The sequence below is a fragment of the Triticum aestivum genome, chromosome 6B (genome assembly GCF_018294505.1).
Source record: "Triticum aestivum cultivar Chinese Spring chromosome 6B, IWGSC CS RefSeq v2.1, whole genome shotgun sequence".
In the NCBI taxonomy this organism is placed as follows: Eukaryota; Viridiplantae; Streptophyta; class Magnoliopsida; order Poales; family Poaceae; genus Triticum; species Triticum aestivum.
Window position 1 is genome coordinate 208,502,632 of NC_057810.1, and position 17,745 is coordinate 208,520,376.

Genomic DNA, 17,745 nt, shown 5'->3' on the forward strand with positions numbered 1-17,745 from the left:
TAGTAGTGGCGCACTGTGGGTGTGGTGCGCCATTAGTGATATGGCCACTAATGACATACCTATATATGATGCACCACTGCTATATAGCAGTGGCGCACCACATACGTGGTGCGCCATTAATGTCCATATTAGCTATAGTCTTTTTTCTAGTAGTGAAATGTGATGATGTATTGTCATGTACCAAAAATAAATGATGAAAAAAGTTAAAAAGTTAAGGACTTGCAAAGAAAAATGCACGTGGACAGGATGCGGCAGGGATGCGTCCGCGCGCTAGGCGCACGGCCATCGCATCCCGGAAACTGCCCAGACACGACCCCATTGCCCTACCCAAACAGACAGAATCCAGGCAAAATGGACGTCCATTTGGGGTCGCGCGGTGGAGATGGCCTTACGTCTACCATATCAGTTGCCTTAGGGCATGTTCAACGCGGACGCTCAAACCGTCGTTCGGACTAAGTTTGGATGCATTTTCCATGCGATGCAGTCGCGCATTGGTTCGGCATTGTGCCAGGCTATCCGTTTTCCCGTAAACCGGGAGCAAACTGAGAGGGGGTGCTTTGCGGGAGTCTAGACCATCGTCATGTAGGACTTGAACAACCCTGGCCCACTGAACCCCCTCCCCCTTCCCTGCTTCCTCCTTGTTTCCATCCGCAGCCTCCTCATCCACCATTGCCGCTGTACATCTTTGGCCATCGCCCAGGCATCCTCGGACGCCCGCAGCCCCATCAACGTGCCTGGCCGCCTTGGACTACGTCGTCGTTCACCCATGATTCACCCGTAGCCAGGTACCCTTCAACCCCCTGACGACACCGCCTATAGCTGACACCACGCCGGGCAGGTGTTCGGTCAAATGCCACTGAACTTTTGTTGAACTTTTTGTTGTTTCCTAGAGTAATTCGATGACAGGGTACTCGATGGTTGAGGATGAGTTGTTGTGTGATGCGTAGTTGTTCATATCTACATACTTTGTAGGCAGGAACTCAAGGGGCTCGATCTTTTGGTAGCGCGTGCATGCTTCGTTTCATGAGCAAAAGAACTTCGCAGCCTACGACATGCGCGTCATCCATGAACGCAATCTGAAGCCGATATCGCATCGATGGTACACCATCTGCAACTCTGTAATGAATTATTGCGGTGTGATTCACAGAGTGGAGACAGTGTGGCCATTGGGCTCGTCAATCATGGATGTTGTAAGTTTTGCTTCTTGTTGCTCTACATGTTGGTTAATTTATTCATTCACTCAATGTTTCTCTACATGTTGGTTAATTTATTCATTCACTCAATGTTGCTCTACATGTTGGTTAATTTATTCATTCACTAAATGTTGCTCTACATGGCCGAGGGTAGGACATTCATGCACACAAATTGTTAGATGAAACTCAAGGGACGGTATGTGTGGGATTACATGTGTCTATTCTAACTCGAGTATCATTGAATTTGGAATTGAGGAAGTCGAAAAACTTGTTGAACATCGAGTTATCTCGGATGTAACATTTACATTTGAACTATTCTTGTACTAGGGATATTTGCAAGTTGTTTATGGATCAATTGTGTTATTTTCTATAATTATTTTGAGTGTTGTGGTCGTAGAAACAAATAAGGGCAAACATTTAGCGAACGGGGTTAGATGGCCGGCTACCGCATCAATATACGCGGACTAGTCCGGATAAGTGAGGATACAAATAGTGTCTCCATTTTGGGGTTAGCGTTGGATTTGCCCTTATATTTGTCCTTTCAAGAAACACCAAACACACCAATAAACATACATGTCGTACACTCACACAATGTTTGCTAAAGATTATAATCATGGAGTTTGTAAGGTTGATAAAGTCACGACATGCTTTGTGTCTCGTTATCGGCAATTCTTTTGACTCCTACCAAAAACATAATAATGTGACATCATAACTGAGGTCGGTTCCTAATGGGTTGTGGTTACACAACCATTAGCCACCCAACCAGCCATCCAACCCATATAATTGGTTTTTCGGATGCTTCCTTTTCTTAGTGATCAATCTTGGTTCAAAATTGGCATGGTGTTAGACACATATACAACTTAAATTACTTATTATTGTTTATCCTTGAGTCAGTCTTGTATCAAATTGATAGAGGATTAAAGTTTCATCTCTCTCATAACTTCTATTGTTAGCTTGAAATACCAAAAATGTACAAAAAAACCTACATATGGTAGTTTTCTAGAAACCACAAAAGATTCACTTGCTTGCCTGCCCCATTTTGGAATATAAATGAAACAAGCAGATATTGCAGCCTACAATGAGATGTTCATCTCCAAGACTACACTGCTCGACTTGGAGGCTAAAAACTTCCCCAAAAACTAGCCCAAAGACATCCGCCTTGTTGTGACTTTTTTGTGGCGGGCCTTGGTGGCCAGTCTTGGAAACTCCACCTTTAAAGATAAAATTTTGAAAATTTCTTATTCAAACCCCTCCTCTCTAGTCGCTAGGTCATGATACTTCAATTGCCTCAAGAAAAACGTAGTCAATCATGATAATTTTGTTTTAGTCGAAAGGAAAACGCGCAGGTACATATTTTCCAAATTGTGTGCAACTTACGGTCCAGAAATACATAAGCAATTTTACTAGACAGATAGTTTGGGCATAATGTTTTCTTAGGATTTTCTATTCTAAGTGGCAAGAGAATAGTAATTACCGAGTTGCATATTATCAAGCCTGGAACTGCATAAAAGGGCACATCCAAGTGCCTAGTTTTACATCTCTAGACCTAAAATTGCACATCCTCTCTTGAAGATATTGTCACTCAATTAAGTATTAGATGAGTAATCAACCCCTAAAATCTTTGACTCTGAAATAGCTTTTTTTTCAATCTTGCAAAAAGCAAAACTGTTTTTCAATGGCACTCACCTCTACTATCAAGGGGGGTTGGTGGTCATACGTCCTTTGGTGAAGGCTTCCTTCACCACGTCATGAATTAACACAATCAAATCAAATCAAATCAAATATTTTGCACCGCCTTCGTTGGTGGTTGTGTGGTAATTGCAATTCAATCAAATCTTTCTAGCTATATGTCGGACACAGGCAATCAAATCAAATCAAATTAAATCTTTTACATTAACTCAATCAAATCAAATCACTTCCTGCATTAGAATATGGTAGGTGTAAGGTATATGCCCGACATGATTGGGCTTATAAATCACTAGAATATATATATGCCCCATTGCAACACATGGGAAACTTTCTAGTTTTTTTATAACTTTATAGTCTTTCGGGGCTGACTCAGATATAAAAAATTATCGAACAACTTAGTAGTAATAACAAACTCCCCAATTTACTTTACCCCCTCTTACAATCATTCGCATCTTTGCACCTGCCTGGAGGCTGCCTGCCTCGGTCCCTCTCATATAATGCTGTCCCTCCCCTCCCGGCCTTTCTCTCCCTCCCCCGGTGCTCCGATCGATCATCCCATTCGCCCGCCGTCATCACTGCGATCCTCCACGCCTTGCCCCCTTCCGGCCCTCTCCTTTTACAATTAGGCCACCACAAGTCCACAACGCCGCTACTTAAGCGACCCTCGCACAACCCTACCTTGCTTCTTCTTGCTTTCCTCCACGCGCCCCACCCCACTCTCTGCTAACTTCTATATCCACCACGCGCTAATCGAGTTGCTACCTCATGGGCCTCGAGCTCGATCAGCTTGAGCTTTTGACTCACCAGCTCCCTCCGGTCCGGACGTCCGCAACCGACGACGGCGCGACCGCCGCAGACGACGAAGACCGGTGTGCCACGCCGACGTCGGAGGCGAACATGCTGCGCGCGCCGTCGCTGTGCCCCCCGGCGCCGAGGAAGCCGAGGCCGGCACGGGCCAACAGGAGGCAGCAGCATTGCTACTACCGCGGGCGGCGGCGCCGGTGCAGCAGCGGGCCGGCGCACACGCGGTACTGGATCGTCGCCGTGCCACACGACCTCGCCGCGGTGTTCGTCGCGCGGCGTCCGCCCTCGCCTTCGAGCTCGCCGTGCCTGCCGCCGGAAGGCAAGAAGATCCGAGTGCACGCCGTAGGCTGACACCAGCACATGCATGCATGCATGCATGCACCCGCGGGTCCAGACGAGCCGGCATGCCGCTGTGTCTGCAGTCGAGCCGCCGTCCATGCATGCAGCTCTTGCATCGTTGCTAGAAGAGATAAGATGTGAGCCTGTGAGTGCCTACAGGCCACAGCATTGTCTAACGATAGCTAGTTGCCTAGCTAGTTTAGTACTTTAGGCTTAATTAGCTCATCTAAGTTTAGTCAGTTCCTTGCGCTCTAATAACCAAGTGTACATGTAGTTGATGGCCCACGTGATCATGGTAATTGTTAGCAAAATGATGATGTCATTGGAGTTGCATAGATTGACGATTTTGCTGCAAGTTAACCAGCTGAGGAATTGTTCATGTCTGTTGTGACTTGTGAACTTGTGATAACCGTTCTTGTTACACTGTGAGCGGTAAGAAATGTCTAGGTTTTTATCACAGGTCCTTACAAACATATCGTTACAGAAAAATAGAAATTACATTCAAAACCATGAGAGTGTCTTGTCTTCTTCCCCTTGGCAGGGCAAACATTTGTAGACTCATGAGCTTGTAGAAGCAGTTGGCGGCCGAAACGTCATCGGTGCATACCAGGAGACACCGGCAGCCACAATCTGAAATCGCCGCCCCGTAGAAGAAAACGCCGAGATGGGCCCATAGAAACTCCAAAGACCACAAAAAGTTGGCTGAATCTGGACGGATTCATCAAAAACTTTAATCGGCTGCACTGGAGAGTGGAGACATAGCTCGACACGCCCTTCGTCGGTGGTAAGAGATGTGAATTGTATTCATGTTCCATGCTTTTGTTGAATTCCCAAACCACTCCATGAATCCTTCTAGAATTTAACTGTTGCCTTTACTTAGTTGCGAGTGAATTGAATTCCACCTGTGAAGCTTCCTCTTTTTGTGTGGATTATTCGATCTAATCATTATTTTCTAGGTGAGATAGATGCACTAATCCATGCATGACAGATTAAGTTACAATTATTTGCTAATTGGGGACAGAGAGAGCATTAAAAGTGAGCGAGCTTGCATGTAATGGCTAGAGGGGAAAAGGGACTGACCAGAGCTTCCAAAGGGTGTCCTCTTACCTAAGTCCCTTTTGATACCTAAAATGGGATGCGTGCATGAGAGGCGAGAGCAGAATAGATCTGGAGGTGAAAAAGGCGCTTAATGCCACTCAGATCTGAATTTTATTGGGGCCATTGCAGGAGTGATTCAATGATTCTGTCCACGTTGAAGTACTATTGCCCTTGCATTTTCCTGGACAAGCTTGCGGCAGAACTATCAGTGCAAGTCCATCATATGTGTCCATACTTTTATGCAGTAAGTTATCACTCAGAGATGTCATCATGGGCAAGGCCCAAAGGTTGAATAATTTCATAGCTCATGAAGATTTTTTGGAATTAGAGAACACCATACTGGTATGAGTCTGAGTATATACACCTTCCTAAGACTCCTCACAAAGGAGTACTCATTAAACCCATTAAGCGTCGCGTGAAGGGCGGCCAACCAGCTATGCCACGTGACGCAAGCTGGTTGGCCATGGTGAGAAATCTATTGAATTTTTGTTAGATGAAGGTGATGATTATTTTTTAAATGTATTTTTTAGATGGATGTGAGGACCTCTTGTATATTTTAAATGGAGGGTTATGCAAAGTGACACTCGGGGGTAGGCTGCGGTGGTAAATTTTTTTTCCTTTTTTACTTCTTTTTTTAGATGAAGGTGAGGGTTTTTTCCTGAGATGTTTTTTTAGATGGAAGCGAGGACTCTATGTATTCTTTTAAATGAAAATTTGCGCACAATTTTCTATCAAGCAGCGCAATAGGTTGGCGTCCTAACCACTAGTAGTAAGCAATTAGTGGTGGTATAGAAGCGCAGCAAGCTTTCTACCATGAACTCTGAAGTCACCTTACCCGCAAAAAAGAAACTCTGAAGTCACCTTAGCTATGTAATTAACTTGGAGTTTGGGTTCGAAATTAAGGCAGACTTTTTATCCCTTACTGTTTTCCTGAATATAGAATGTACTACTGCTGGAAAGCTCTCACTGATGATTAACAGTACTTCCATACATGTAAGTGACATGACACATTCCATTTGAAGATATTGTTAGTACTGTTGCATCGCTGTGGTGGCTCTTTGCATGCATGCATGCACGGAGCTGCCATGCGTTATGGCCGCAGTGGATTCGTGATAAATGGTGTCTCCTTTCATTTGTGGTTGGTGCGCTGTTGATCGTATAAATGCCGGGTGGGGTACACGGACACGTATGGTGGGGCGGCACCCACTTGTGTATGTAGTACGCATGCACGTACGTCCCCTGCCCCACGCCATTGTGTATTCCTGCAGACCAGGCTAGGGACACCAGTTTATTACCTTGGCTAATAAGTAAAGCCATTTCTCTTTGTCGAGTAGTAGTGCCTACTTTACCGCGACTCTTTTTTCACTGCCTTTTGTTGTACACTAACCTTTGTTATTTGAGGGGGAGCTTAAATTTATTGGCACTTGATAAAGCCTGGCTTTGAGTTCTCCGTCACATGGAACGGACCTTTGATGTTGGCTTAATTTGTTCTCTGCTGAAATGGGTTTAGCGAGCGCGAACGATTAGGCTGAGAAGTTGTTGTGTGGAGAGTTAGCGAAATTGGCTATAGGAATGTCACAACACTCTGTGGACTCTTAGAGTGGTGGCTTTATCTGCCACCGGACGTACGTAATATCGCAACACGCAAATCGTAAATTCATGTTGGGCAAGGGCCACACCGCAGCCTATATAGCAGTGTGTTCCAACCCAACAGGAAACACCTTTTGTGTTCTACAGGAGTACATAATAGAGACACTCTTCACCACTCAACTAGCACAGTATAAATTTGGTAGGTGTTTTTGCAAGCAGGCTGCAGCGTGTGCCTCCTTAAACACTGCTCCAAAATTAAGTTCGATACAGTAACCGAGCTTGTCAGCATTGTTCAAGAAGGCAAGCACCATGAAATGCATTATTCCTTCTCTCCTTCTCATAATATAAGAGCCCTTTTGACACTAGTGAGTGTCAAAAACGCTCTTATATTATGAGACGGAGGGAGTATCATCTAGGTGCCCTGTGCAACAGAAGGAAGCGTTCCTAACAAATTAATACCCTCTCCATTCACCATGATACGCACGCCTTTCAGAATTGCCAGCAGCAGAGAACGAACAGCAGGTGCAGTTCGCAGTATACGATGCCGATGAAAATTACCAGTACGGCATCAGATAGGTAAACTGATGTTTGGCATTGGCAAGATCTGCCATTACGGGACGCAATACAGATTGCAAATATTCGCTCTGTTCACTTTTATAAGACCTTGAAGACATTTCAGACAATGCGTAACACAGCCTATTTTAAATTGTCTGGAACGACTTACAAAAGTGAACAGAGGGAGTAGAAGAAATGGCAAGATATACAATGGAATCCGGTAATTGTATGTAATTAAAGGCTTTGCAGATTCTACCATGACTGAACTGGCCACTGAAATGCTAATGATATCTCTGGTTGAACTATGCCTGAAGAACCACAAACACCAGCATTTCCAGGTTTACGCCTCACAGCATGATAACACAAATGGTCGGCGGCCAGTGCCAGGACTAATTCATATGAAGGTGATACTTTCAAGGCAAACTGGCGCCACATTTATCTGTAGTATACATATGAGAGGGTGACTCTTCACTAAGAAACTAACCTTATTTTTGGGGGGAAGATGATATGGAGAAGTTATAGAAGGAAATATCTGTCTCATGTATGAAGAAAGCTTCAGGTTTGGGCCGTCCATGATAAAGCATAAGACCCTCTTTGATTTGCAGGATTTTCAAAACGCGGGAATAGGACAAATACAGGATTTGAGTGGCATGTCCACTTGAATCCTATAGGATTACCATAGAGTGTTTGATGCTACAGGAAAAACAAAGGAATTGAAAAAAGAGGTTGGAGTGGATGCTAGATTTTCAATGAAATGTAGTACACTTGATTCCATAGGAAAAAAACCTATAGGACTCAATCCTGTGAATCAAACGACAAACATAGGAAAAAACCCTAGGGATTCTAACCCTCCAAAAATCCCACGGAATTCCTTTGAATCAAAGGAGCCCTAAATGTGATGGAGCACTTCCCTGGTTCATACTCAGATAAAAGGATATCGTTGTGTGATAGATGCCATGCGAGTTATTTTCCTCTGCCATGTTGACATTCACATGAAAACTAAGGTTTTTGAAATGTTAAATATATCTAAAGGGAGTGGTTGTGGACATGCAACGCCAGATTACGATCCAAGCATGCACAAATATGGAAATCCAATCTATAGTCTCGTTCAAAACTTACCAGGATACCAACATAGTGACTGATGGCATAATGACTCGTGCTTCTCAGATGCCATGGTCTTGCGGCCACATCAAGGCATCAAGGTTCCACCCGGTAGTCCACGAAGGTTCCAGAACCTGAGTCCCAGGCAAGCTCAAAGGGTAAACGCTCAATGCTGGAGATGCAACTCCACGACGATTAGATTGCATTCAGCATATAGTATCATGCATTCATAGTGTGCCATAAGATCCAGTAATCCATCCGCAAACGGCATTTATTTGAAAAGTAGTATATGACAAATATTCACCACTAAACGAAAAACACAAGAGAAAACACAAGCAAGCTTGAGCAGAGTTGCAAACCATAAGCGCAACTTGTCTCGATCAGGTCCTCTAGGTTCGAGAACCGAGGCTTCAGAAATGTTTGCAACAAAGGCTTGCAGAGTTCAGAGGTGTTCACTAAACTACAAAGAGTAAAACCACGGCAGAGTTGTAGCTGCAGTCCAGCACGCAAATCTACTCAAGATAATCATCGTCTGAGATGCCACCTACATCATCCTCATGATCATCGTCTGAGATGCCACCTACATCATGCATGTAATGTACAGGCTCCAGAAGTGCACTCACTACTACTGCTCTGTGATTCATCTGCCTGTATCTATCAACAAGATAGTGCCACTCCGGCGAGTCTTTGGTATCATCTTGCAAAAAGTCATCGATGGATAGGTCTTTGGCACCCGGTAAGTACTTGAGGATTGAATAACCTTCAGGATCCGAGATGTCAACCATGAAAAGTGGTGAGAGTGAACGCCCCATCACTTCAGCATGGCAAACACTGTTACATGCAAAAGGGAGAAAAGATACTGATGTTTCAGCATTTCTAATTTACATCATTTCGGGTTTACAAGGCTGATACGCATTTTGAAGCCATCTTTGACCAGCAATTTCACTACCAAAATATTAATCATATGCCATAATAAATGTATCATCGAATTTGCATTCTAAAAAAGATTTAACGATATAATTTTTATGGCAAACAACTCATATACTATTGGTCTAATTGACGGTCAAAATAAATCTCAAAATGCATACAGGCCTTGTAAACCTAAAAGGAGCGAGTATGCGAGGAAAAAGACCTAAATTGAGCAAACTTTACTACAGGATTCAGATTACCACTTTATAATATTATGCAAGAAACTGACAAGTGCATCTTCTAAATGCTACAGTACAAGCACCACAAAAACAATATATGCACCATGATGAAGTGTGAGGACAAAGTTGCAGACAATCATTATTTAATAGAAATAAGTTCCTGACGTGCACAATTTCATTCTTCATGGTGCAGTGAACGAGTATTAAGTTTTGCATTTCCACTAGCAGCCTGAGACTGGAGTTACATCAAGCCTCTGAATTTGGATCATCATGCCATTTTTGCAAAAGCTAATCATGCCATATTCAACTTACCATATGTAGTACATATCATCTGCTTCTTGTTTCTGTACTCTGCCCAAGAGTTCAATCATCACCACACCACCAATGCAAAGGACTGGGCGTGGGAGCTTGAAGGATTGTAGTTCGTTTTTCTATCACACCACAAATAGATGGTATCATAAGGTCATCGCTATATCCAATATCAACCAACATGCTAATTTGCTAGACCATGGCTAGGAGAACTAAAAAGATTACATCATTAGTGGATCTCGTAATCACAAACTACTGACTAGTTATTTGTCCTAAACATGAGAAATTCTGGCTAAGTGGAGTATAAGAGTTCTTTGACTGAAAAAAGTAACTATGCAAAGTCTCATGGTAGAATTTCCCCATCGATTTGTAGATATATGTCAACAATAAAAGGATGCACCAACTCACCTGTAACATAGGGAACTCTGGCGAAGTGTAAGTCCACATATATTTTTCATCAGTATTTACCATCTTATTCTCATAATCATCCATTACAAACGTCTCTGATCCTCGCGGAAGCTTGTAATGGCCCATCCGAAATCGCACCATCTTTGAAGAGTATATAGGGTCACCATCCTGAAAAAAGGCTGGCAATTCGAAGCAAAGGGGCATATAAATACTATCGATCAATCACCTGACAGGAGAAACCTAACCAAGACAAAAATTTGCAGTGCCTTGGGATCCTCAACTAATTTGGGACTATACTTAGCCTAATCAATCAAGCAATCAATTAATGGTGTGCACTATGAAAGAGGTCGAGCAATTGCAATACTACACAGGCTAGATCAATCAATAATAACGCACCTTGGTACGGTCGCACCCGAACCTCATCGACAATGCAGATGTCAGAGTTGAGCCTGTAGGTAAGGCTCTCCGGCGCCTCGGGGTCGTCCGCCCCGCCGCTCGACCAATAGGACGGGCGGAAATTGATTATCTCCTCCTCGTCGAGGGTGTTCTCCATGGTCTCAATTGGGAAGTCGTCGGTGCTTGAGGCGCCGATACAGTGCAAGATGCATTCCGCGGAGGGCTCGCCGGAGTCGGAGACGTAGGCGCCGGCGAGGTTGGAGTATATCCTGTAGTCCCTCTCGTGGCCTGACTCGGGGGAGGCGGTTGAAGGCGGCGATCTGGTCACCTCTGCCGCCGCGGCGACGGTGGCGACCTCGGGGCACAGCCGCAGGCAAAGGCTCTTGCTCAAGCCGCTCTCGACCACTGCGTAGAGGAGGGGAAATCAGGGCACTGCGATGGTATATATTAGAATCGACAGCCATCGGAGAGGAGGGCGAGAATTGCTCACCGCATCTGCGCCAGGTTCTGGAGACAGCGGCGGCGCGGACAAGGTCGGCGGGGTGGTCAAGGCGGCCGAAGACGCATGCTGAGACGTCAGGGCCGATCCACTCCAGCAGGTCCGCGCTGCAGCACTCCTCCGCCATGGCGGTTCCTTTCTTCCTCGGGGAAGAAGCGATGGAGAAGTACAACAAGTTTTTGAGAAAGAGAAGAAGGTGGGGACGATAAGGGGGTCTTTTTTTTTCTATTTATTAGATTCCTTTTTACTATTACTAGTAAAAAACGATTTGGTAGATGTCTTATCCGTTTACTTCACCTTCATCTTTGGAATCGCCAGCAAGCAAAACTCTTTTCAAATCCCCACCACCCCTGCAGGCTGTAATCCAATCTCGTCCAATCTTGCTACTCCCTACTTGTCAATCTTTGTCAGGTTAGGTTAAATTTTTTTCTCAAATATGCATGAGTGTGCATATCATATACTCCCTCCGTTCGGATTTAGATGTCGCGACTACTTTTTTACGAAAACGCCCTCCATCTATTTCCGACCGAACCCGCGGTCCTTGCCCTTACTTTCTTCTCCGCCTGACCGTTGCGGTCGCTCGCCGCCGCGCTCTTCTCTGGCTCGCCGCCGAGCTCTCCCCCCTACCCCCCCCCCCACACCACCACCACCACCACCACGGATTCCGCGCTCTCCTCCCCCACCTTAGGTGGCCTCGCCGCGCTCCTCTCCTCCTTCCCGCGGCGAACTTCCAAAAAGCTTGGACTTTTGAGTTCAAGACGGCGACAGATTCCGTCGATGCGAGGCCGAAGGCGCCAGATCCAGACCACTACCAACACGACGCCGGCAGCAACCTTCCCACAAGCAGCGGCCATGGTGTACTCGGCCTCCCTGCAAAGCTTCCTCCCGCCCTCGGCCCACGCGGCGACGTCGTCGTCCCAGCACCGGCCCAACCGTGCCCGCCCCTTCCAGTGCGCGGCCGTTTCCGCCCCGTCGTCTTCGGCCGCCTCGCCGTCGGCCTCGGCCGTCCCGGCGGAGCGGGTGGAGCAGCGCTGCAACGGGAGGGCAGGTACTGGGTGCTCAAGGAGAAGTACCGCACCAGCCTCACAAGCTCACCAAGCTGCCCATGGAGCGGACGCCGACAAGCTCACCAAGGAGGACGTCGACGTGCGGCTCGGCCTCTTCCACCGCCGCAAGCAGCAGTGTATGCCCCTGCTCTGTCAAGGTATAGTCTGAATTCTGGAAAAAAAATTCAACTCTGAATTTTTATCTTGTGGCACCATAAGAGATACTCTGAATTTTGATGTCTGTGCCTGAAATTTGAAAATACAACACGGTTAAAGGAAGATTGTGTCCTCAAAGAACCTCCTCTTCCTTTATTAAGCAAAATTACAGGAGGGGCTGAATGACTAGGCTGCGAATCCTAAGCAGGTGTGTATCTATCTTGTTTCTCTCTAGTGCTACCTTCAGATTGAAGGATCATGTGTACCACCAGTATTCCGTGTAATATTAATACCCAAAGGAATGCACTTCTGAATTTGTACCGTACTTTGGTTGGTATCCTCTGCAAATACACAAAGGAGTAGCAAAAAGGAACATACGTACTGTGTGCTTGCCAGAATGATGATACAGAGACCAAATTGCAACAAAAAGTAATCCTTCAGAGAGTAACACAGTGAAACCAGAGAACCTATTGGTCTAAGACCGTTGTAAAAGAAGAGATCAATCTGCAGCTCCAAACAGTGAATTCGTTTGACAGATTTTACAACTTCAGAGAGTGATATTTTTTTCCCTGTTTCCACAATTACCTCCACAACTCAGACTAAACCCCGCTTCTTGTTTAGGGATCAGGGATGCGTTGAAGGTTAGGAGCCTGATGAACGAGCTGACTGCAGCCAAGACTGAGCTGAAACAATCAAGGGAGGTGATCAGCAACAGTAAGAAGGCTCTGCTAGACAATGCCCTGAGCCAGCTCGACGCGTTCAAGAATCTAAGCAATCCAGCAATTAAGTAATTAAGCAATCCAGCAATCACTCACTCAGTGCCCTGATCTTTCAAGTATTAAGAAATCCAGCAATTAAGTAATTCAGCTTTACAATCAAGTTCTCTGTAATTCAGCAGCAGCGGCAACAGAGGCGGGGCGGGGAATACCAGCAGCAACAGAGGCGAGAGCGGGCGCGACCTTCGGAGGAGGGCCAGCACGGAGAGGAAGACCCTGGGCTTGGAGGAGAGGTTGAGCAGGGCCAACGCGGCGATGAAGACCCTGGGCCAGAGCGGCGAGGAAGACCCAGCGCCGCGACGGCGTCCAAAATTGTCCGCGGCGACGGCGGCCAAGGCGGACCAAATCAAGGACCTAGTCGTCGATTTACTGCTTCTTGGCACGATTCAGAGGGAGGTGACGAAGAGGAAGAACTTTAGGAGCAATCCCGCTGCTCAGGTAGGCGAGGGCACACCCATGGCGGCTGCGCAGCTGGGCGGCGGTGCAAGGCGCCTCCGTGGAGGTCCTGCGCGTCTCCTCCGCGACGACGCAAGTCGTCTCCTGCACAGGCGGCTGGGTCTTGCGACGCGCGGAGACTCTCTCTGGGTGCTGAGGAGAACGGGGGAGGAAGACGGGGGATGGTGGCCGGAGCTGGCGACGCGTGAGCGACGGTGGAGAAGTGAGGAAGGAGACGGGGGCGTTTTTTCAAACGATTCAAAAGTATAAGGACATGTTTGCAAAATGCATAATGTACAGCAGCCGCGACATCTAAATCCGAACGAAGGGAGTATTAAAGAAGGAAATGCATAGAAAACCTCCACCGGCCAGGTTGGGTTAATTTTTCATTAAAAAAAATACAGATACTCACATAGACGCATCATTCATATGTACGCACACCCTATCCATAGCATCTTCATAGATAGAGTTGGCGTGTTATGAGATTGATGAAGTCATCATAGTCGACTCTTTATTGACGAAATGAACGTTGTAGAATTTTGGGTTAAATTTTCTAACCCGGCAGTCCTCATTATTCAAATCTTGCAATGTTGGATGATCCGTTGTGTTAGTTATATATTTTTATCCTCCGCCTCTCAACCCGATGCTCAATCCCTATCGTCGTGCTCGCTCACAATCGCCACACCTAGAAAACTACATAAGAGGAATGCGGTGCAGATAATATACTTCTATGTTGCTTTTTCAGTCACACACAAGTCATGCAGCCTCGCTTATTTCATTTTGATAGAATTGCACGACGTCCTCAACACGATGGCCTCATGAGCTCACTTTCTCTAGTCAGGACTACAAGCATCCTCATGACAAAGGCAGTTGCTCATCGTGCTCTGCCTCGTCTCTTTTTTCGAAAAACTTTCAATCTATTCATATATGTCTATAGACCACCTAATGACGACTACAAGCATTAGAACGAGCCGAAGGCCCACCATCGTCATCGCCCCTTCCTTACCGGAGTCGGGCAAAACTTGTTTAAGTAAACAGTCGAGAATTCGTCGTGCTAAGACCCCAAGGACCAGCGCACCGGAAAAGCAACCACCATCGATGAAAAGAAACGTAAATCGAAAGGATTCAACATGTAGACACATGAACGCAGACAAACGAGACCAAATCCATGCACATCCATCAGAAACAAACACCGATCTAATCCCATGAGATCCGTCGGAGACACACTTTCACGCGCCCTCCGACGGAGACACACCGCCGGGGTGAGGGCTAGGCGGGGAGAACCTTATTCCTTGTTTATGGAGCCACCGCCGCCTCGCCTTCTTGAGCAGGACAGAAACCCCATATGGTTCGACACTTATTGACCTTCTTCACCCCTTCACGTTATTCTCAAATGAAAGTATGTACATCCAGTACTTGTAATGAAACGTATATATGATATAACAATTATGGATTCCAAAATGAAAATAGTATATTTCCTCTTTCATGATGTTTGAATTCATATCCTTGGAAGGTGTATTTTTTCTACTACAACATGCAAGTGTTGCACTTCCAATCGTGCCAAATAGAAATGTATTTTTTTAGGGTTACTTTGGTAAATTTTATGATACTTATTTGCTCTGAAAAAACATGATTCATAATCTAGAGTTTTAAATGTGGATGTGTACTTAATCTTCATGGACTGCTACTTGACCTGTTGTAATAAGGTGGTCCTACTTTTTGCACAATTCTGTATTTATCGTGGATTTAACACAGCAGATGACCTTGGGAAAGGACTTAGCTGTGGAGTCATAGCAACATAGTTAGCTCGAAGAGGTTGAACGAGACAAATGACATAGAGGTTTAACCAGGTTCGACCCCTCACCACGAGATAAAAGCCTACGTCCTATTTCTAGTTGTATTGCTTGTGTTTCTATTACAAGGGAGCGATCACGCTTGACATAGCTATCGATCAATTGTTTCTTAGTCTTAACCCGCCGCAGGGTCTCACCCTTATATACACAGGTCGAGACCATGAGGCTTACAAGAGTCCAGGTCGGATCGCACAACGTGACCAACCTGATTTCTAAGTCGCCTTGCCTTGCAGGACAAGTCGCCATCGTGGCGGCTCACACCTTCCAGGTCTTGGTAGATCTCCGGGTCTTGGGCCTTCAACAAGCCCACCTTGTAAGCCGCCACCAATCTTCACATCCCATCTTGGTTCTACCTGGGCCTTCTTCATGTAGAGTCGCCAACGGTGTGACCCGACCCCTCCTGGGTGGGTCATACCTCGGGGTTATATCCCCAACATTAGGCCCCAGATTGATTTGAACTTGTTCATGTCAATCTTCACTTCTCCAAATTGGCGATTCTTCCTTTCAAATATTAAACAAATCGTATAACCCTCTGTGTTGTCATGTAAACTAAATATAGAGAAAACCCATGACATCGCAACGGATATTTTCGCATTAACTGGTCGTCCGAGAATCAAGGCGCCTCCAACGTTTAGATAATCATGACATCTCCTCGATTCCTGCACCTACCATTTCACTATTTCACCTTTTCCCTTATAAATAGGCTCGAGGGGGTTCCTTTTCACTTTTACCCCCTCCCACTTCCACTTCGTCTTCCTCCTCGCGACCTCCGCCGCCAGAGCTTGATACGTCCATTTTGCATCATGTTTACCTACTGTTATTTATGTTGTTTTATTGTATAATAATGCTTTTTGGAGTAATTCTAATGCCTTTTATCTCATAATATGCAAGGTATACATAAAGGGGGAGAATTCTGGCAGCTGGAAATGTGGACCTGAAAAAGCTATGTCAGGCTACTTATTCTACACAACTCCAAATAAGCTGAAACTTTATGAGAAAATTTTATGGAATATTTGAGGAATATTGGAGCAAATAAGTACCAGAGGGGGCCCACCAGGTGGGCACAACCCACCTGGGCGCGCCAGGGAGCCCAGGCGCGCCCTGGTGGGTTGTGCTCACCCAGGCCCACCTCTGGTGCCCCTCTTCTGGTATATAAGTCATTTTGACCTAGAAAAAAATTAGGAGAGGACTTTCGGGACCAAACGCCGCCGTCTCAAGGCGGAATCTGGGCAGGAGCACTTTTGCCCTCCGACGGAGCGATTCTGTCGGGGGAACTTCCCTCCCGAAGGGGGAAATCATCGTCATCATCATCACCAACAACTTTTCCATCTTGGGGAGGGCTATCTTCATCAACATCTTCAACATCACCAACTCCTCTCAAACCCTAGTTCATCTCTTGTGTTCAATCTTTGTGCCGGAACTATAGATTGGTGCTTATGGGTGGCTAGTAGTGTTGATTACATCTTGTTGTTGATTACTATATGGTTTATTTGGTGGAATATTATATGTTCAGATCCATTATGCTATTTCATACCCCTCTGATCTTGAGCATGATTATCATTTGTGAGTAGTGACTTCCGTTCTTGAGGTCACGGGAGAAATCGCGTTGCAAGTAATCATGTGAATTTGATATGTGTTCGATATTTTGATGATATGTATGTTGTGATTCCCTTAGTGGTGTCATGTGAACATCGACTACATGACACTTCACCATATTTGGGCCTAAGGGAATGCATTGTGGAGTAATTATTAGATGATGGGTTGCGAGACTGACAGAAGCTTAAACCCTAGTTTATGCGCTATTCCGTAAGGGATCGATTGGATCCAAAAGTTTAATGCTATGGTTAGAATTTATTCTTAATAGTTTTCTCATAGTTGTGGATGCTTGCGAGGGGGTTAATCGTAAGTAGGAGGTTTGTTCAAGTAAGAATATCACCTAAGCACCGGTCCACCCACATACCAAATTATCAAAGTAGCGAACACAAATCGAGACAACATGATGAAAGTGACTAGATGAAATTCCCGTTTACCCTCAAGAACCCTTTGCTTATCATAAGAGACCGTTTTGGCCTGTCCTTTGCCTCAACAGGATTGGGCTACCTTGCTGCACTTTTGTACTACTATCGTTACTTGCTCGTTACAAATTATATTGCTATCAAACTACTCTGCTACTTATAATTTTAGCACTTGCAGACATTACCTTGCTGAAAACCACTTGTCATTTCCTTCTGCTCCTTGTTGGGTTCGACATTCTTACTTACCAAAAAGGCTACAATTGACCCCCTATACTTGTGGGTCATCAAGGCTATTTTCTGGCGCCGTTGCCGGGGAGTGAAGTGCTTTTGGTAAG

At 45.5% G+C, this 17,745-nt stretch overlaps 2 protein-coding genes across 5 annotated transcripts; one reads left to right on the forward strand and one right to left on the reverse strand.

The window, feature by feature from the left end:
• Nucleotides 1-8,614: 8,614 nt before the first annotated feature.
• On the reverse strand, nucleotides 8,615-11,350 carry LOC123136601 (F-box protein At4g00755). The gene is made up of 5 exons (XM_044556023.1): nucleotides 11,121-11,350; nucleotides 10,631-11,035; nucleotides 10,235-10,413; nucleotides 9,830-9,948; nucleotides 8,615-9,200 (listed from the first exon to the last, which is right to left on the reverse strand). Exons 1-5 carry the CDS (start codon nucleotides 11,254-11,256, stop codon nucleotides 8,882-8,884), a joined length of 1,158 nt encoding a protein of 385 aa, XP_044411958.1. The 5' UTR covers nucleotides 11,257-11,350; the 3' UTR covers nucleotides 8,615-8,881.
• Nucleotides 11,351-11,520: 170 nt separating this feature from the next.
• LOC123136599 (uncharacterized) lies at nucleotides 11,521-14,140 on the forward strand. 4 transcript variants are annotated; one of them, XM_044556019.1, is made up of 3 exons: nucleotides 11,521-12,333; nucleotides 12,960-13,118; nucleotides 13,227-14,140. In XM_044556019.1, exons 1-3 carry the CDS (start codon nucleotides 11,570-11,572, stop codon nucleotides 13,810-13,812), a joined length of 1,509 nt encoding a protein of 502 aa, XP_044411954.1. In that variant the 5' UTR covers nucleotides 11,521-11,569; the 3' UTR covers nucleotides 13,813-14,140. The 4 variants fall into 4 exon arrangements, with proteins under 4 accessions (XP_044411954.1, XP_044411955.1, XP_044411956.1 ...); XM_044556020.1 differs by having other exon boundaries at nucleotides 11,522-12,333; nucleotides 13,230-14,140; XM_044556021.1 differs by having other exon boundaries at nucleotides 11,533-12,333; nucleotides 12,953-13,118.
• Nucleotides 14,141-17,745: the final 3,605 nt, after the last annotated feature.